Below are 20,561 nucleotides of genomic sequence, written 5' to 3' on the forward strand. Positions count from 1 at the left end.
CAAGCACATGTGCGGCTGCACCGGTATTACGAATAAAACCAACGATGGGATTCGAAGTGGATTTGCCTGGCAACGATATAGATGATATAGAGGATTTGATATCGGCCGAAGATATAAAACCACGTGAACGCTATGAAAACAAAAAGACCGTTACAGTGCGCGCCAAGAAACGAGCACAAATCAAACCCACATTGTGCGATGGCGAAGCAGAGGCGACGCCACAGCCAGAGAAAACTATTTACGAAAGTGTTATTCCCGGCACCCAAAAAGTGTATGTGAAGACCTGGGGCTGTGCACACAACAACTCTGACTCGGAGTATATGGCCGGGCAGCTGGCGGCGTATGGCTATAATTTGAGCAGCAAAGACGAGGCAGATCTGTGGCTACTAAACAGTTGCACCGTCAAGAATCCCTCCGAGGACACGTTTCGCAATGAAATCGAGTCGGGTATGCGCAATGGGAAGCATGTCGTCGTTGCTGGATGCGTACCACAAGGCGCCCCAAAGTCCGATTACTTACGCGGACTATCCATAATTGGCGTTCAGCAAATTGACCGGGTTGTCGAGGTGGTCGAAGAAACACTTAAGGGACACAGTGTTCGCCTTCTACAGAACAAGAAGGTTCAGGGTCGTCGAGTGGCCGGCGCACCGTTGTCGTTGCCGAAAGTTCGAAAGAATCCACTAATCGAAATCATATCCATCAATAGCGGGTGCCTCAATCAGTGCACCTATTGCAAAACAAAGCACGCACGTGGCGATTTGGCTAGCTATCCGCCTGCTGAAATAGTCGAACGTGCGCGCCAATCCTTTGACGAGGGTTGTTGTGAAATCTGGCTGACTTCTGAGGACACTGGTGCGTACGGCCGTGATATTGGCAGCTCGTTACCGGAGCTGCTCTGGCAGCTTGTCGAGGTTATACCTGAGCACTGTATGCTACGCGTTGGTATGACGAATCCGCCCTACATTCTGGAACACCTCGAGGAGGTGGCCAAGGTGTTACAGCATCCACGAGTTTACGCTTTCCTTCACGTACCGGTGCAAGTAAGCGCTTATAATACAAATGATACGAAATCTTTATTAAATTACTCCTTTGTAGAGCGGCAGTGATTCTGTGCTGGGCGAGATGAAGCGAGAGTATTGCCGCAAAGACTTTGAGCACGTGGTGGATTTCTTGCGATCTCGTGTGCCAGGTCTAACGATTGCCACTGACATTATATGTGGCTTTCCCACAGAGACGGAGGAGGACTTTGAGGAGACAATGTCATTGTGCAAAAAATATCAATTTCCCAGTCTGTTTATCAATCAGTTCTTTCCGCGACCGGGCACGCCGGCAGCCAAAATGGAGCGCATACCAGCTAATCTGGTAAAAAAGCGTACCAAGCGGCTAACCGATCTGTTCTACAGCTACGAACCGTATGCGGGTCGTGAAGGCCAAGTGTATACAGTGCTGGTAACAGAAATATCACACGATAAGCTTCACTACGTCGGTCACAACAAGAGCTACGAGCAAGTGCTGCTCCCGATGCGGGACAACCTGCTGGGCACTCGAGTGCGTGTGCGAATCACAGGCACAAGCAAGTTCAGCATGATGGCCGAGATACTGGACGAGGAGAGCGACTGGACACGTTGCGACTATAGCAAACCAGCGCAAGTTGCGACCAGTAGCAGCCAAAGCAGTCGAAGCCGGCACTACATAGGCATCGCTTTAATCGTAGGCGCCGTAGCATATGCGTTACAATTGCTTTACCGTTTGTTATCTCAATGAAATAAAATAGCAAGACAAGGATTGATGAATTGATAATTTAAGTAACGATTTGTTTAAGCCTAGTTGTGTATATTACTTAAGAAACTTTTGTTGGCCGTTAGTACTCGTCCGAGGGCTCGGTGCCAAAGTAGCGATCGCCAAAGTTGCCAATGCCCGGTATAACATAAAATTTGCTATTGATCTCGGGGTCCAGAGCGGAAGTAACTATTTTCACCTACTCAACAAAGAATAATTAAAAGAGTCGAATAAATATATATTAGTGTAGTAGAATTACCTTGGGAAAGGCATAAGCGATCGAGTGTACACCAATTTCGGCCATCAGCAATGAGGCAAGAATAATATTTTCTTCGGGAACATCATGATCGAGTAGCACTCTGATGGCCATCATGGCGGCAGCGCCAGTCGCCACGGTAGCATCCATCAGTATCACTTTAAAGTCTTTTATATCTTTGGGCAGACGCAGATAGTAGAGCTCCGGTTCGCCCGTTTTCAGATTTGTCTGAATAAGAATCTTGCCAATGCGTATGTCCTTGCATACATCACAAACGGCCTGCTCCATTGTTTCACCAGCTCTCAATATGGATACACCACATATCTTACGAGACTCCATGCGTTTGCCCTCGTAAAGCACACCTTGCGGTGTCTCCACACAGGTTGACTTAAATGGAAACAAACTTAATGCATATTCGATGACCAGTCGTATGAGCCGCTTTGAATAGAAAATGAACTCATCCCGCGACGTATTCTTGCACCGTATGAATGTATGCAGACCCTTAATCTGTGGCGTTGGATGCAATAAATGCAATGAATCTGGCATTGGCTGATCCTTATACGAATTGGCCAATGTTTCACGTAGCTTAAAACCGCGCTGCAAAACAAATTCGATGCATTTCAATAGTTGATCAACCTCGGTCAGGCGCTTCTCTCTTACCAGTTGCAGCTGTGTGTGTACATGTTGCACTATAAGAGCTATTGCCACTGTGTTCTCGCCCCCACGTGGCACAATAATGTCCGCATGGGCCATTGTGGGCGCTATATAATTTGCATACGAGGGCTTTACCATATTCAGATATTGTTTTAGCACACCCTTCAAGTCTCGTCCACGCTGCGAGATATCACTGAAAGTGTTTATCAAATTGTTATCAAAACCGATGAGAATTTCAAATCGATTCGCTTACCGCTTAAGTCTTCTTGCCAGACGGATATCCGGGTCTGTGTCCACAAAGATCTTCATGTCGAGCAGTTTCAGCACCTCGGAACTATGAAAGGTAAGTATACCCTCGAATATTATGACATTCGCGCCATACATGGTTTTCTGAAAGTGCAACAAATGGATATTATTCAATATAGATAGTACATTCAATGAATTGTTCGTTATTTATCTTTACTCTACAAGACATAATATTATTGAGATATAGTAATTTAATAGCTGCCATAAATATAACATAAAAGAAATGATAAGTATCCTTGTAATCTTTGCGATAATTATATTGATATATGTACTTGTGATATATATTATATATCATATAACTATATTTAATATTATTTTGTAGCCGTTCTATATTACGCTAACTTTTTTGTATTTCTTCTTTTGTATTTTGCCTATGGAAAATCGATCTATACAATTTTCTTTACTGTTAGAAATGCAAAATCAAAGTGATTCACGTTGAAAGCTCTGAAGTTAAAATTAATATTATTTTTTAAAACTGTCTTAAAATGGAAAATTTAATCTTAAGATCTATTAATTAAGAATCTAACTATATTTAAAGTAACCGTATTTTTTACATAGAGAAATTTTGTATGTATAACTTACTTATATAGTAGAAAGATGTATGTATGTATTCGTAGTATTATTATATACACTTAATATTAAAGCTATAATCAAATTACCGTCTGACTCTCTCGGCCATGCGTTACAAAATTGTAAACTGGAACTTCCACCTTTCTGCCCTCCTTCAGTTTGGTGAGAACATCGATAAGCAGATCAATGTCAAATGCATCTGGATGATCAAAGTTATATTCATTAATGAGCGCCAGCTCATGTTGCTTCTCATTAAGGATCTACAGATGAGGTAAGGAAGCTTTAACATGATCTGCACATTCTTCTGTCACATTCGTCCATTTTATATACCTTGTAGAAGCAATCCATGGACAATAAGGTCACCCAAGGCACATCGAGGCTTTCTATGATTTTTTCTGCCACGGTCGTTTTGCCGGATGCACTGCCTCCGCAAATGCCTGGAAATATATACAAAAACCAATTAATAACAAATCGTTTATAGGTATTGATTATGATTTACGCACCTATGACAAAGGGTTCGACCTGTTGGCCGGCACAATTGTACCATGGCGGACGTCCGGCCGTATAGATAGTGCGATTATTTGACCGTATTATGCCCTCGCATGGATTGGCAGTGGTTGTCTGATTACCAATCGACGTGGTTCGCTGACGACGTCCCGAACGTCGCATCGGCGACTCAAAGGCCGACTTTGCTGGCACAGTTGTGGGCGAGGCTGGGCAGCAGTTAAGTTCGCTGCCCATTGAAGTGGCATCAATAAAGATTGGCTCGGTAGCATCTGAGCGATCATCGCTGTAAGAGTACGTCAAATTTTAACAATTTGAATCATGAATCGGATGAATGCAATAATGATTGAACATCACACACATCTGCAGCACGTTTGAAGTGCCAATAAAAATATTATTTAGTAATAAAACATCCATCGACGATCCTACTACGACCTATTTATTTACCAGATTAGATTCAATTGGCACGCGAGAAATCCTACTACAAAATATATATATTTACCAGATTAGATTCAATTGGCACGCGACAAATGCGGCTCACGATTTTTAACAATAATTGTCCAAACACTTTTATCAACTGGGAAAATATCAGAGTAAAAATAAACCCAAACCCCTAGTGAACATTAGCTGGTTTCTTTTTAAAGAATCTAAGCATTATTTTTGCTCAGATAAGACCCATAGGTTAGCTGACCTCTGAAACTTTATTTAGATAAGTTTTCTTTAAATATGTGAGAAAACTTTGAGAGATTATAAATGCATTCCTTTTCAAATAATTACATTGTTGTACGATGTTGATAAAACTTCCAATTTTTTCCGCTCTAATGTAGATGAGACATGCCCCAAGAACATATGCTGCTTTCATTAAACAGCTTTTTTGAATGGCAGATAGCTATATAAAGTCTTTTTGACTCATGATACTAATCAAGTTATATAGTTTATTATTAGTTTCTTTATGCATTACACATAATATGACAAATGTTCAGCTGGGGGCTAAGAGTATTAAAAACAATGCGCAAAATTTAGGTATCTTAATCTATGATAAGCAATGACTGCATAGCTCTATCTGCCTATCTCCGTACCGTTCTCCCTTTGTGTCACATGTATATGTTAAATGATATTTAGGGTATTAAATGATATTTAAATAATTTTTAGTAATATAAATATTTTGTTCGCAGTTCTTGATATACTCGATGATAAACGAAAATCAAATGTACTATCAGTTTTCGTTAGCATATTTGGCGTGCCTTGTTTATTTATTTATTATCCAATTTTTAGAGTCTAGACAGTCACAATAATAGAGAGACGTGCAGAGATCACAGAAATTCATTTCAGACCCACATTGCAGGCATTCCCGAAAACAAAGTAATAGAAATCTTGCGAGCCCCGAACAGAATCGACGAAAATACGCGCATGCATGTTTACAATAGCCTTTATATATTTGTACGCATACATAAAAGATATATGTATGTATGTATATACATATGTACCTAAATGGTTCTCAATAATAAAACTGACAGTTTATGTAAATGATAATAAAGTTAATAATCAAAAGAAACAACAATGAAGGAAGTAAAAAAAAAAAAATTGTGATTGCATATATGTATATGTAAATGTGTCAGATAAGGCTACATGAAAAATCGGAATATTTAACATCCAATTCAAAAGATAACATTTATTCCTGTTATATGGGCATTTTTTCGATACCTAAAAAGTGAGCCAGTTCAGCCTGCCCAGGTAAATAAGTTATATGTCGATATAATACAGTCTTCCCTTGTCACCCCAAATTAACCAACCATTTCCAGTCTGGAAATATGCAAATTGAATGGACAAAAAAAAAACAGATTCTCAGACGAGCCTCAAATAACCCTTGCGCAAAATGTCCGCATATACATATGTATGTATGTACTATCCAGACAGTCAGCTGCATTATATATGCATACATATGTGCATATACGTATGTGCAGTAATTACGTCTTGTACAAGTACCGTTCATTGCACTCATTGTGGGAGCCGCAAATATTTCACAGTATTTATTCCTTAGACATATTCGCTATTTTCAGGCAATTGCTGTTGCGCCGCGCCGTTGCTGCTTCTGCTGCTACTATAGCAATTTTCCTGGTTATTTATAGTTGAACTACGCATGAACATACTTACATACATACATATGTATGATGTGTGCACTTTTGTGTGCTTGTATTAAGTGTAAGTATACATCCATACATACATACAGTGGCTCCAACGCCAAATCGGACAAGACTATTTATTTATTTCAATAAGTATTTTCTTTAGCAGTAAGTTAAATTTTTACCGTTTTCACATTTTTTCTCAACTCTATTATGTATTAGCCCCCTAAAACAAAAAAAAAATTTTTAATTTCAAATGGCAACATTTTTTTTATTTTAAAAAACTAACAACAAGTCCGATTTTGAGCTTCAACGCCAAATCGGACAAAAGAAAACTTTAATAAAAAATAAGAGAAAAACTTAATATTTAATATTTTGTTGCAAAACCTTTGTTTGCGACAACAGCCTGCAAGCGATTGGGAACTGATTTGACCAACTTTTTGCAGATCTCTGGCTCTATGGAGTCCCAAGCTGCAAGTAATCCCATTTTCAATTGGTCCAGATTGTTATACCGGTTTTGGTAAACTTTCCTCGCCAAAATTTCCCACAGATTTTCTATTACGTTTATATCCGGGCTCTGGGCAGGCGTTTGGATCAATTTGGGACAATTATGGATTAGCCAGAGCCTAGCTAGCATTGAAGTGTGCTTGGGGTCGTTGTCTTGATAGAAAGCAAAGTCTTCAAGTATCCCCAATTTCTCCGCACTCTGCTTAACATTTTTTTTCAAAATATCAAGGTAGCCAAATTTATCGAGTATGCCATCGATAAAGTGCAAATGGCCAACTCCCGCACTCGACATACAGCCCCAAACCATGACTGAACCTCCTCCATGCTTAACAGTGCCTATTGTGTTCTTGGGCTCAAACTCAGTATTTGGTTTACGCCACACATACACCTTACCATCGGACCCATGCAAATTAAATTTACTTTCATCAGTAAACAACACCTTTAAATAAGATAATTAGCAAAAAAAGAAAGGTATTTAATATGATATACAACCAACTAACATGATTCCAAAAGTCATCCGTTTTTAGCAAGTACTCTTTCGCGAATTTTACCCTAAACGCTTTGTTCTTAGGGCTAATATAAGGCTTTTTTTGGGCAACTCGGCCATGCAAATCATACCGATGCAAAGTATTGCGCACTGTGTTATCACACACATCCTTTCCAAAGTTTGTTTTTAATGACATCCTTAGTTCCTTTGCGGTTTTAAAGGGATCAACCTTAATTTCCCTTATAATCGACCGCTCCTCCCTTGAGTTTAATCGCTTTCTTTTTCCCTCCTGGCTTTTGTTAATCAATCTTCCATCTTCCCGAAACCTTTTTATGATATCATGGACGGTAGATTTGCTTCTTCCGACCAGCTCTGCTATTTCTCTAACAGTTTTGCCATCAAAATGCAGTTTTAATATTATTTGGCGTGCCTCAACACCAGTTTGCTTCCCACGTGGAGCCATTTCGCAAAAATAATTTGTGTTACTGTACGCCTATGAGCTTGAGAACATAACGAAACGCAATAAGCAAAACAAAAACGAAAATCTCCGCCAAATAACGGATATTTTTCTTGCAGTTTTCTTTTGTCCGATTTGGCGTTGAAGCTCAAAATCGGACTTGTTGTTAGTTTTTTAAAATAAAAAAAATGTTGCCATTTGAAATTAAAAAATTTTTTTTTTGTTTTAGGGGGCTAATACATAATAGATTTGAGAAAAAATGTGAAAACGGTAAAAAGTTAACTTACTGCTAAAGAAAATACTTATTGAAATAAATAAATAGTCTTGTCCGATTTGGCGTTGGAACCACTGTATAGCATAAACATCGATTAAGCCAATACAATGCGTTAAAACAATGTGGTAAGGGATTCGCTTCGCGTGTTGCGACCAACAGGTTGGTAGGCCCCAAGGACACGAGAGACACAGGTAGAGGCAGAGCGAGTGAGAAAGAGGGAGTAAGCGAAAATTCCTTGCCTACACATACTACATAATTAGAGCGAAAAGAAGATGGCACATTGTTAGGGAGCATGCATAGCGGCAGACGTGGCTCGATCGCAGCCATATTGAAACAAAACCAACAACAACAGAAGCAGCATTGACTGGCGTCGTGTTTTTTTCTTTCTGTGATGCCAACCCGACAGCAGCTAATAAATGGTTGATTCAGCGACTCGATAAACGATATTGAAAAGAACGTTAATTAAAGACAGAAACAAATACTGGGAGTAACAACAAAACAATTAGAGCTTGTGTGTAACCACACATATACACATAAGCAAACAAGTGCATGGATATGTGAGTGTGTACGTGTATATGTGTTGAAAATAAAAATCCAATACGAATGTTACAACAAACAATGATATGGACACATATGGACAGTCAAAAACGTACACATACACACAAACGCATATTCATACATACATGAGTTTACTGTATGTTAATTAAATGTGAATAAAAATGCATATGATTTACATGTGACTATGACCGTTGCTTTTGACTGCAGCCTTAACCTTCTTCGACGGGTTGTGCAGCTGTAGATGTAGCTGTGATTGTGACTGTTGTTGTTGCTGCTGCTGCTGCTGCTGCTGTAGAGTTGCTGTGGCTGGTATTGATATTGGTGTTGGCGTTGGTGTTAGTAAGCCGGCTGAAGCAAATACTGATGAAGGTGTTGCAGATTTTCCTTTTGCGGTCGCATCTTTATTGATATTATTACTGCTACTTTTGCTGCATAAAAACGTGATGCTGCTCATTTTAGCCAATGAGCCCAAACCAATCGAACGACGCGTATTCGTTCAGTATATCGGAATAAAGCAGCAAAATGGGTCAATCACTTGCGCACACACAAGCACATGCACATTCACCGACACGTCCGCAAACACACAACGCACTCCCACACTCACATACACGAATGTTTTCACAATGTGCTGAACGCGATTTAGTGGCGGCGTGATGCGATTTAGTGGCGACGCTACAGAGGCAGCGTGCTTTCGAACTGAATTGTTGTTATTATTATTGCAGCTGCTTGATATTATTTTAAGTGTTAGATTAGCTTTAGTATATTTGCAGTGTATTGGCCTAACACCGGTCAAAATGCAAGCAACGTGCTGCAGACGCGTTGGAGAATAACTAAAACGTGTGTGAAGAAATCGCAATCGGCCGTTGTCTATTTCAGCGACTGTCTATTCGCAGAGCTAAGGTTAGAAGCAACTGACGACGTCGAAGACGACGACGACGACGACGACACCAAAACGACAGCGACGACGAAGGTACAGCCGAAAGGTAGAGCAGTCACTTATTGCTGCTGCTGCTGCTTCGTTGCGTTATAACTGTGCTGGTGTTTGTTATTTGTACGAAATAAAAAGTTTTTTTTTTTTTAATTTAGGTGCTGCAGCAGCGTTGAGACTTTCTGACGTTGAATTTCAGTAGCGAATGAAAATGAATTTGATCATGTGTACATATGAGAGCGTGTATACAGCTTATTGTACATACATATGTTTATTTACATGTATGCTAGGTATATAACAGAGACACTATATATTATACGGTCATGTATAATAATATGTATAATTATTCAAACATGCATGCGTGTTGGTGTGTGTACCTGCATACATACATACATAGGTACGCGATTTGACAAATTTAAATTGCGTGCTCAAGTGTTAGGGCTTTTTGGTGATGAATGACTTTTGGGTGGATTTCACGTATCACTAATATCACCACATATTTTTGTTACCTGTCGGAACTTGCGGAACTCGTTGGATGGTAAAATTTGATTTGTTTTGTCTGTGTTACAGACATATTCCCCTAATGTTATGTGCTGCTGCAATTGCAATGTGCTCAGAACGTGAGGAACCACGCGGTGATTGCTTTGTCGTCTCACTCTCACTCTCTCTCTCTTTCTATCTCACCCCATGAACTCGGTACATGTAAACCTCACCAATGTGCGCAGTTGCGTTGTTATTGTCTTAACGCTAGTTGAATCTAATGTAACAATCAGCTGAATGTAATGTACAAAATTTAATAAAAACATAAAGCATATTTTATTCAAAACATTTGAGCATCAGAGCAGATTCTAATTTATTGTATAGGTATTTTCAGTATTTTTTATTGCTCTTGATCAGCTGTTATTGGTGGTGAACATGCAAATCGAGCAACATTTACTTAACACTGATTATTTAAATCAGCTGTTGCTATGGCTGGACAAATAGATGCCGTTGCTGCTGCCGATATACTTTTGGTATATGGCGATGTTTTACAGCACTACAATATTGCTGTGCTGGAGATAAGAAGCCTAATATTTAAATTTTATATTGCTAATTGTTGCAGCTATACAGTTAGTAAATGGAATTGAATTAAATGCATAGCGATAAACTCCTAACTGTGACTATGTTCCTCACATTTCAGATATTCTATGACAAACTGTGACTTCAACATGTCGTGATAAGTAGCAGTTGCTTACAATATGCACATCTCTACTGCAACCCAGCGGACGCAACAATATCAGATAACTTCGTGAATAGCCATCCCTGGCACTGGACAAAAACTCTTTTTTATTTTAATCAATTGTTTATGTTGTGTTGAAATTATGATGGAGTAGCTGTGCGAAATCGGCTAGTGCTTCTTTCAATTAGTATGGCCTATATAAATATAGCAGAATGGACGCCCGACCAAGTTACAGATTGGATCCGAGGTAAATCTATGGCTCACTTAACAGGTCAAGGAAAAGTGCAGCAGCAGCAACAGCAGCAGCACCAACAACAACAACAGCAAGAGCAACAACAGCCACATTCCTTTCACATCAAAATTGCAATTGAAATAATTTTACTAATGGATTTGCCTCTGTTACTTGTTGCATAGGTCTCGACGAGTCCATGGAAGCGTATTTATACGAATTTTCAAAACACGAAATCGGAGGTCGAGCACTGCTCAATATACGGCCATATGAATTGGAAAATTTGGGCATGAAGGCTATCGGTCGACAGGAAATCGTCCTTGAAGCCGTTGAGAATCTGCGTAACTTTGTAAGTTTGTTTAGTTCATTCCAGCGGCAATTAGAGGATATTTCATTGGAATAGTTTATATGGAGTGAAAAATATTATGATGCAAAATCTGAAGAAAGTTGATGCATTAGTGTTAATTAAACGGAACCTAGGTCACGGTTTAAAGAATCCAACAATTGTCGCTGGACTTGTGTCCTTGATTAGATTTTCTGAAGTACTAAATGAGCTTTCTCTTATTCAGCATTATCACTTGAAGAATGATAATCTACAGTTTATGGCATTGCATGTGGGCACTGCGGCCCGCAATTTACATCGGGAATTGGCCAAAAATCATGCGGATAGCACAAACATCGACACGCGCACACTGCATGATATTACGCGTACGATTGCGACTCTGAAGCCGCTGATTGGGAATTTGGAGCGATCGCCGTTTCGCAATCAGGACATGTATCGGGAGTACTGTGGCAATGTGTTGCGCTGTGGCCTGGAGTTGGCCACGATAGCGCACAGGGATCGTTTCGCGGAGCGTCCAGTTGCTCAAATCAAAGCGACCGCAGAGCGTTTGGAACGTCTGGCTAACTTCATAATCCAGGATATTTCGGATCCGATGGTGCTGCAGCCGGCGTCTCTCAATCTGGTGACACTGAAGAAACGTGAATCGGATCTGGGCTTTAACATCGAGTCGAGCTACAATGGCATTCACCGAGTCACAGATATCAAATACAATTCACCCGCCCACAACTCGGGCAAGATCGAGGATGGCGACGAAATCGTCCAAATCAACTACCAGACAGTCGTCGGGTGGCAGCACAAGACTGTGCTGCATCATCTGTGCGAAGCGCTGCCCGATGTGGTACTCACTGTGAAGAAACGGCCAAAGCACACCAAGATGTATGGTCAGATTTATATGCAGCCATATCGGCTGCCCAGCAAGAAACGCAACATGGCCAGCCGATGGGCCGACAATTTGCCCAGTCCGAGTCCACGCGCCGCATTCTTAACCCTTGAGTCAGCTCACAAGACGCCGCGAAGTGATGACGGCCAGGGCGTCAAGGTGAAGGAACTTGTGAAGGAGCAGGTGCAGGCGCATGCTGCTTCCGACTCGGACTCCAGTTGCAGTGATATACCCACACCCACGGATCCAAAGTCTGCCAGTCGCGAGATGCGTTTGTACTATCCCAAGCCACGGGCGCTACTGCAGCGGCGCAACACAATTTGTGGTGACGAATTCCTTAGCCTGAAACATCCACATTTGGTGATACCCTCATGGCATGAACGCAAGCCAGGTAGCAGCGGCGGTGGCGGTGGTGCTATCTGTGATCCTGGCTCGCCCAGCATTCGAGACAAGTCCATCTCCTTCGGCTATGGCCTCGAGATAGCGCCCCGGCCCACCACCTGCATAGGTCTGGCAGCCAGCGAGAGCGCCGACACGGACAAGCGTCTGTTCAACGAGGCGCGCAAATTGAAGCAGCTGACCGAGGCGGGCCTGGCGTCCCAGCAGCAGCTGCAAATGCTGGACCGCTACAAGCCCGGTGTCAGCAAAGTGGTGCGCTTCGATGCCAACATGAAGGTGGAGGATTATGTGGTTAAGAACGAGAAGTTTACGTGCAATGTGGAAAATACAATACTGGAAACCTTTGAGCCAATACCCTTCGCCGACGAAGGGGACGAGGATGCGTTAGAGACGCTGCGTAGCTGTGCCAACGAAACCAGCGCCGAACTAATCCAAGCCATGGAATTGGCCACGCGCGAAACGCCGCCGCTGGCGGAGGCCATCAACACACCGCTCATTCAACAGCAGCAGCAGCAGCAGAATCGACGTGGCCGCCTGGACAAAAGCCATAGTACACCGGCCTATGACAATTCGGGCGAGGAGGAGTCCGATACACCGCCGCCGGCTATTGAGCCACGCAAAGAGTTTTTACAAGTAACGCCGCCAGCGCCGCCGCCACGTCCGCGCAAGCCACACGAACTCACACCCGTTGTGCCACCACCGCCGCCAAAGCCGGCGAGCATGCAGCAAGCAAGCACTGCTACTGCAAGCACTGCACTCATGGCAACCACTCCAAGCACCGTAACCACTGCAGCGGCTGCAGCAATGGCAGCAGCCACAACGGCTGCCACAATAGCAACCACAATAACCACTGCTAAGGAGCAGGAGATCAGTGAGCTGCTGACGCCGAGCAAGACGCGTACCTTGACGCTGAAGAAGAAGCACAGCCTGATGGCCAAGCGGCGCAACACGAACCTCAAGCTCCTGGGCACTGGCGACATCCAGGGTCATCTGTACAGGCGTACGAAAAACTTGCGCGGCGTCACCTACTGGGCGCGCATCTACTTTGTCATGCTGGACACCATTCTGTATGGATTTCGCAGCAAGCAGAGCTCCAGCGCCAGCTTGGTGATTTTCCTGCCCGGCTTCACAGTGTCGCTGGCCAAGGAGGTGCACTCGAAGCCGCACGCCTTCAAGGTGTATCACACGGCCAAGAGCTTTTACTTCGCCGCCGAATCGCAGGACGCGCTCAATCAGTGGGTGGAGTTTCTGCGCCTCGCCTCGCTCAAGCTGCCAGCGATCAGCAACGAGACGTGCAGCAGCAAGGATCTGTACTCGGAGAATGAGAGCTCTGGGGAGGAGGAGAGCGATGCGCTAATAAGCACAAATCTATGCACACCGTCGCCGCAGGCGTCTAAAGATGTGGTCGCCACACTGGCAGCAAGCGGCAGTGCCACGCCCACCAGCAGCCTGAGCAGCAACAATAGCATGAAGCACGATCGCGGCTACTTCGACTCGCTGCGCAAATTCACAATGGGCACGTTCAAGAGCAACGCGGCCAAGAATAACTCGAGTGATATACCTGTGCCAACGGCGAACTTTCAAACGTTTCGCAAGGTGCCCGGCGGCAGTTGCGGCATTCAGATCGGCGCCAATACTCCCGGCTATCATGATCCGGCACAGCCGCCCACGCCCACAGCCAAGCCGGAGCTGCCGCCGACAGCATCGTTGCCGCGCAAACTGTCGCGCAGCTCCAGTCGCAGCTCGGTAGTGAGCGCTGCTTCGGCGAGTCTGGGTCCGCCCAATTCGCCAGCGCCCACGGTCAACTCACTGCAGCAGCAGCAAAGCTACGACGACAGCAACAGCCCCAGTCCCAGCCAGAGCCAGAGTCCCAGCCAGAGTCAGAGTCCGAGCAGCAAGTCGAGTCTGAAGAAGGTGCCGTACCATTATCTGCACGCCTCGAATCCGAACTTGGAGGTCTTTGAGTATCATCACTCGCATACGAAAACGTTCATGACGAAAAAGGTGGGCGGAGATGGCACCTTGGATCCGCACCATCAGACGAACAACATACAGGGCTATATGACGCTGAAGGATTTGATGCTGCGTAAGCAGCTCGAGGAATCACAGGAAATGTATAATAATCGTGTGCATCTCGGTGTCGAGAAGCACAACCGGCACTTGCGCACCGACTCCAATGCGAGCCAGCAAACGGCCGCGGGAGCAAGTGCTCCGCCAGCAACGGCTGCGAAGCCAGTGGTCAATGGGAGTGGCGAGAAGCCGGCAAAGATACAAAGCTTGAGTTTGCCGAAGACGCCGGACTATGAGTTTAGCTTTAAGCCGGAAGACGAGAGTATTAAGCGCACGCGCACCAAGGAGGGCCAGAAGCTGCGTGACTTTGGCTACGAGCTCATCTTTGGTGATGAGCCGGCAACGAGCAGCAGCAGCAGCAACAATAACAACAGCAGCAGCGCCAGTGTCTCCAGGCAGACCAGCTGCACTGAGCACGAGAGACAGTTGATGCTGCAACAACAGCAAGAGAAACAGCAACAGCAGCAGCAGCCACAAAGCACACGGTCGAAGTATTTTCTACGCTCGCAGCAGCTGTCCAGCTTTCTGCACATGAGCAGCAAGAAACAGCACCATCACGATCACGGCGACGTGGGTTCCCAGTCGAGCAACAGCGCTAGCAGCAGCAAGAAGAGCAAAAGCAAATCCAGCAGCAGCACCAGCAGCAGTGACAGACGCTTTCCGTCGATGACCATGACGCTGCCGCTGAACAAAAAGTCCAAGTCTAATCATGCCATCGATGGTGGCAACATCAGTGGCGCCGGCAACGCCAGCAGCAGCAGCAGCAACATCAAAAAAAGCCAAACGTACAATCAGGACCTGCGAGACAAGGTGGTGGGCACTAAATACGATGCGCATCGCAAGAACTCGGCGCCCATACCCATCTTCTCCAAGCTGGCCATATCATCTTCATCTGGCGCCAGTGCGACGCCAACACGACCCTCGAAAGAGAATCGATTTCTTGGTTCGCCGCTGCTGCATCGGACGCTCTTCAGCCACCACCAGCACCAGCAGCATCAACATCAACAGCTGCAGCAGCAGCAGCAGACACCTAGCAGCGCGGATTTGGATGCGGACGGCGATCAAGAGATATTTTCTCAGGTCATATTCCCAACGCAAAGTAGTCAGCGGAGTTATCGTTTTACAGCTGCATCCAATACGAATTTGTGTGCATCCGAATCCTTGTTGCCGCCGTTGCCACCAGCTCCGCCGCCGCCAATATCAGCAGCAACAGCAGCGGCTACTGCGGCAGCAGCTGCTACAGGTACGGCTGCTGGTAGTGGTAGTGGTGCTGCTACTTTAAGGGAAGATGCGGCAATAGAGCAGCCAGCAACACCAAAAGTATCGAATGCCAATTCAGTCGATTCAAAGGCCGCCACACCGGACTACCCAAATATGGAGTGTCCGCCCGTCTTTGAGCCGGAAATTTACTCGCTTAGCGAGCCCAACACGAGCCTCTCTCGGCTCATGCTGCGCAACAACAGCAGTAGCAATACAAACACCAACACCATCTGCAACAGCAACAGCACAAACACCAATAGCCCCAGTGGTGGGGAACATCAAACTTAGGTGTGATGTAAACAATTGTGAATGCTCTATATATGTATATATATATCTGTGCATAATTGCGTACATATATATATGGTTATATGCATACTCGTATTTATAAGTATATACAATTTTGTTCTTTTTTGGTATTTGTCGACTTATCCTTCATATCCTTTTGTACTCACAAGCCCCCATTAGCCTGATCGATACATACATATATATATATATTTAGATTTATGCATACGAGCCTTAATTTGCATTATGAGATTTTGATTTTCATTTATAAACAATATTTAATTAGACACACAAAAATCAAAGTCTGTGCATCGTAGAAAAACGCTAGAAAAGAATATTAATGAAAATTCTATATGATTTGCCTTTACAATGCGATTAACCAAGTTAATCGAAGCTGTTTGATTTGCTCAACAGTTCATGTCTAGCATATATATATATATATATATACATATTTATACATAAATGTATTGTAGGGGGGCCTTTGGGGCAGCCCAAATGGGCTCCCCCAAATACTTTAGTTAGCATACACAAAATAAATCAATACGTATAAATAAAGTCAACTGTATATAAAAAGTTAAATCATGATTTGTGTTTTACTAATATAACACTAATGCAACCGTGAATCGATTTAGAATCCCTTTATTCACAAATAGTCTGTTGATAACCAAAATGTTGCAGTATGTATAAAATAATGCAGTTGCAAATGCAATTAGGCCAGATTTTCGATAAGCCGCTTCACTTCATCCTCGGCCATCATAGTGAAATTTGTGTTTGTTGTTGTCATGGTCATTAGCTCGACATTGGTCTCGTTTAGCTTCTCCTCCATGACCTGTTTCAGGGTGTTTAAGCACAAGGTGATGGCATCATTCAGTGTCATCTCTGGCGTGTATTTGTCCTGCAGATTCTGTTGGGCGCCCTCGCTGCCGGAGCCAATGGCCTTGGCGCTGTAGCGTATGTATGTGCCGGAGGGATCCATGTGCCAGAGCTGGGGCTCGCCGTTCTCGATGCCAGCGAAGAGTATGGCCACACCAAAAGGACGACTCATAGCTGAAGCACCATCACCGTCGCCACTGTCACCGAACTGTATGGCAAGTGTGGATACTGCCTGGGCGCACGATTCCACAGTCATCGATTCATTGTAGACGAACCAATGATTCTGGCATTCGACGCGTGCCCGTTCGATCAAGGTGCGCGCATCGGCCATTAGTCCAGATGTGGCACAGCCAATGTGGTCATCCACCTTAACAATCTTTTCCACGGTCTTCGGCACCATCATTGGCGAAGTGATGCGCTTCTCTACGGCCAATACAACGCCTGCACAATGCTTGCGAATAGTAAATTTGACTTTATTTATGCAAATTCTTACAATACTTACTGTCTTTTGTGCAAATGCCAATGGCAGTGGAGCCCAATTTGATAGCCTCAATGGCATATTCGACTTGAAAGAGGCGGCCCTCGGGCGAGAAGGTGTTTACACCGCGATCGTACTCAGAGCGTGTTAGAAACATTACTATAGTTTTGACTGCAATTCAGATAATAAATTATCATTGATTAACCTATAATTGAATGAATAAATGTGGCTTACTATTTTATTAAATTGCCTCTGAAACGACAAACAAATCAATTTCCAAATGCCGGAGTCACTTTGATGCCGAAATGACTTGCGTATAAAATGACAGCGCGAGCAGTGCTGCTAATGTCAAAAGTGAACAGTGCTGCATAACAGAATCAGGCGTCAGTTTGCATACGGTCACACTGTGCTTAGTCGTGGCGCCAGAATTTGAAATGTCATATTATGCATACAAATCAAACTTGTTATGTATGCACATCATTTTTATTTATATTAATATTTATTTTATTTATATTTAATTGATCGTAAAAGAGTTGGCAAATATTGCAATTTAAATGTGTATGTAATTATATAATAAGCAGTAATTTCAGCTTCGCATTAAAGAAAAGTGGAAAAAAAAGTTTTTAATGATTTCGCTTTCAGTTCCAGTTTTTTGTTGATGCGATGCATTAAATTGAAATTGAAAGAAACTGTTGCACGCATACAGATAAATAAACTGATTTACTAGTTGATACTCATATTTATACATACATATTTCAATAAATATGATCTACATAATTCAAAAACATTGTAAATATGTAAATTTTGACCAGTTCGGTTTCATTTCTGACAATTTCAAGGACTTGTGACAAAGATGTTGGCAACAATCTTTTTACGATCGCTTAAGACTGATTTAGTGATGCCTCTTGAAGGCATTAAATTAGCTGCAGTAAAGAGCTAGACAATCTCTTTGTTAAATGAACTAATTAACTATTACTTATTTCGGTTTGTTGCCAAATAAGAAATTCAATTTCTAGGTCAAGGCTAATGTGTGGCAACTGGCATCGGGCATCGGGTAACGGGCAGCCGGCCCTTTTATTACACACTTCAGCTTTTCATAAGCTTCATACAAAAAAGCGACTTTTCCAAAGGGAGAGGCACTCACAATCAACACGAAGGTCATTGACCAAAGTAATTTTGTTGCACATGTATAAAAGAAATATATCAGCTCGTTATATTTAAAATCTTGTTAGCTGTACAACTGTAAATATGCGACGAGAATTGTTGTAACACAAATAGTTAACTCTAATTCATAATTAGAAACGCAATAATGGGCAATTAGTGCGCGAAATGTAGCGCTCGAGTGCATGTTGAAATAGAATAGGCATGTAAATGTTTATGTGTGTGTCGTTCCACACCTCTCATCGTTCCGCATGTCCCCTCTCTCGCTCTCTCTCACTCTCCTCGTAGACTGTCTTCCGCGTCTATAGCGAGTTTCGAAAAAAAAATGTTTTATGTTTTATTGTTGTTTAATACATTGCTAATGTTACTCAGCGAATGTCTGTCTCTCTGTGTGTGCGTGTGTATGTGTGTATGCTTGTACATATGCTTAATTTTGGGTTTTGTTTTAGTTTAAAGCGCACATTAAGCAGCCGCAGCAGGCAACTGCACGTTGGCGTTTTAAATAGCCAAATAGACAGGGGTACCTGGGTATCTATTCAATTTAATGACTCTTATTGCACAAACAAAACCCAACACACGCACACATCTACATGCATACATACATATGCATGTGTGTACAGTCACGCTGTTAGCTCCTACAGGCTGCAGTCACGAATCGTGCCACATCGAGCCAGGTCTCCAAATTGTTGTTGACTCTGGTATGTTTGGACACAATCAAGGCTGAAAATTAAAAAATGGGGTTTGAACCGAACCACTTTGAACCCGGAAGCCAGAAACTCAGGTTGGAACAAATGGAAATGAGACAGTTAAAAGGAAATCTGAAAGGACAGGGTGGAGCAGCTGGAAATGAAACAGTTAAAAGGAAATCTTAAAGGACTAATATGTTAGATAAAAATAGATATTTCATGTTAATATTATTTCAAAATCTAAAATAATTATTTTATTCTTTGATATTTTAGAAATATATCTAATTATATTAAAGATTGAAAATATCAAGAGATAAATAAATATTTAATAAAGCACATAGAAAAATAATACAAATATATGTTTTCCTTAATAAATGATGAAAACCATATTAAATTTAACTAAGAGCTTTAATTAACAAGTCTGCATTGAATATGCATGAAATTTTATCTTGCAAACCTGCAAAGTTGTCAAAAGGCATTTTTGTTTAAGTATGTAATATGCGTATATATTAAAAACCTGTAATTATAATTAGTCAAAGTAAAATGTTTTCTTTAACTGTTAAATGTGAATAAACAGCAATTCCGTTTTTTAATGTATATAATAAAAATAACAAGTTGACGAAATGAATGGTAATGTGTTAAGGGCTTAACATAAAAGCTCCTCGATCAATAGGAGTCTCTTTTGGACAGATTTACGACTCAATGCCAATAAAAGAGCTTTAAGCATAACAAAGAGCGAGCAGAGAAGATAAAAGGGGATAAGGCGTAAACAAATTATGATGTATGGGCTATCAAATGTCGTCTGCATTTGGTTTAACCTTCTTCATTGTTGGCCCCTTTGCCACTTACCACACACACAATTTGTTGGCGGCGTGTCAATGGAAAAGAAAACAAATGCAATCGCCATTCGATTTACATAATCCGACTGTGATACCAACGTGTGTCTATTGAGATGCCCCTGAACGTATCCCATTTACGCAGGCTCCACAAAATTGGGAACGGAACGAGACGAAACGAAACGGAATTAGAGCGATGTCAATGTCTGGTGGCTTTTGGCATTACATAAAGCCTATAACTGGAATTAAAACTAGCTTAATTCCAATCGTTAATACGGATATATGTATGTGTGTGTATGTATATATATATATTTATTTGCATTCAGCTTTCTGGGTCTTTGTAACGATTTCCTAGCTATTGTTATAGGATAACGACCCGAAGACAGCGCTGTAACACATCAAGCATAGCTCCTGACTTGGCCAACGGGATGGACGCCATTCG

The 20,561-nt window shown here is 42.6% G+C and overlaps 4 protein-coding genes across 5 annotated transcripts; 2 read left to right on the forward strand and 2 right to left on the reverse strand.

Annotated features, from left to right (window-relative positions):
- The first annotated feature begins 7 nt into the window (after positions 1 to 7).
- LOC108615006 (threonylcarbamoyladenosine tRNA methylthiotransferase) lies at positions 8 to 1,805 on the forward strand. The gene is made up of 2 exons (XM_018009235.2): positions 8 to 1,040; positions 1,096 to 1,805. The coding sequence occupies exons 1-2, from the start codon at positions 45 to 47 to the stop codon at positions 1,762 to 1,764; spliced, it is 1,665 nt and encodes a 554-aa protein (XP_017864724.2). The 5' UTR covers positions 8 to 44; the 3' UTR covers positions 1,765 to 1,805.
- On the reverse strand, positions 1,786 to 10,219 carry l(2)k01209 (uridine-cytidine kinase-like lethal (2) k01209). 2 transcript variants are annotated; one of them, XM_089470961.1, is made up of 9 exons: positions 9,913 to 10,219; positions 8,652 to 8,903; positions 4,069 to 4,355; positions 3,896 to 4,002; positions 3,655 to 3,825; positions 2,943 to 3,079; positions 2,696 to 2,882; positions 2,039 to 2,632; positions 1,786 to 1,978 (listed from the first exon to the last, which is right to left on the reverse strand). In XM_089470961.1, exons 1-9 carry the CDS (start codon positions 9,975 to 9,977, stop codon positions 1,862 to 1,864), a joined length of 1,917 nt encoding a protein of 638 aa, XP_089327087.1. In that variant the 5' UTR covers positions 9,978 to 10,219; the 3' UTR covers positions 1,786 to 1,861. The 2 variants fall into 2 exon arrangements, with proteins under 2 accessions (XP_089327087.1, XP_089327088.1); XM_089470962.1 differs by lacking the exon at positions 8,652 to 8,903 and having other exon boundaries at positions 9,913 to 10,209.
- Positions 10,220 to 10,383: 164 nt separating this feature from the next.
- cnk (connector enhancer of ksr) lies at positions 10,384 to 16,664 on the forward strand. Its single transcript, XM_089470958.1, has 4 exons — positions 10,384 to 10,512; positions 10,584 to 10,869; positions 11,037 to 11,200; positions 11,421 to 16,664. The coding sequence occupies exons 2-4, from the start codon at positions 10,812 to 10,814 to the stop codon at positions 16,089 to 16,091; spliced, it is 4,893 nt and encodes a 1,630-aa protein (XP_089327084.1). The 5' UTR covers positions 10,384 to 10,512; positions 10,584 to 10,811; the 3' UTR covers positions 16,092 to 16,664.
- Positions 16,665 to 16,708: 44 nt separating this feature from the next.
- On the reverse strand, positions 16,709 to 17,822 carry Prosalpha5 (proteasome alpha5 subunit). The gene is made up of 3 exons (XM_089470974.1): positions 17,671 to 17,822; positions 17,461 to 17,607; positions 16,709 to 17,399 (listed from the first exon to the last, which is right to left on the reverse strand). Exons 2-3 carry the CDS (start codon positions 17,591 to 17,593, stop codon positions 16,795 to 16,797), a joined length of 738 nt encoding a protein of 245 aa, XP_089327100.1. The 5' UTR covers positions 17,594 to 17,607; positions 17,671 to 17,822; the 3' UTR covers positions 16,709 to 16,794.
- Between the last annotated feature and the right edge of the window lie 2,739 nt (positions 17,823 to 20,561).

This window comes from Drosophila arizonae, chromosome 5 (assembly GCF_054131065.1).
Source record: "Drosophila arizonae isolate 15081-1271.41 chromosome 5, UAZ_ARI_1.0, whole genome shotgun sequence".
Taxonomy (NCBI): domain Eukaryota; kingdom Metazoa; phylum Arthropoda; class Insecta; order Diptera; family Drosophilidae; genus Drosophila; species Drosophila arizonae.

Bases quoted from the DNA above. Each gene is read 5' to 3' on its own strand.
- LOC108615006 (XM_018009235.2), top strand. From the start codon at position 45: ATGGGATTCGAAGTGGATTTGCCTGGCAACGATATAGATGATATAGAG. The intron at 1,041-1,095 runs GTAAGCGCTTAT...ACTCCTTTGTAG, and splicing joins TCCTTCACGTACCGGTGCAA to AGCGGCAGTGATTCTGTGCT.
- cnk (XM_089470958.1), top strand. From the start codon at position 10,812: ATGGCCTATATAAATATAGCAGAATGGACGCCCGACCAAGTTACAGAT. The intron at 10,870-11,036 runs GTAAATCTATGG...CTTGTTGCATAG, and splicing joins AGTTACAGATTGGATCCGAG to GTCTCGACGAGTCCATGGAA. The intron at 11,201-11,420 runs GTAAGTTTGTTT...TCTCTTATTCAG, and splicing joins TTGAGAATCTGCGTAACTTT to CATTATCACTTGAAGAATGA.
- Prosalpha5 (XM_089470974.1), bottom strand. From the start codon at position 17,593: ATGTTTCTAACACGCTCTGAGTACGATCGCGGTGTAAACACCTTCTCG. The intron at 17,400-17,460 runs GTAAGTATTGTA...AGCATTGTGCAG, and splicing joins TGGCATTTGCACAAAAGACA to GCGTTGTATTGGCCGTAGAG.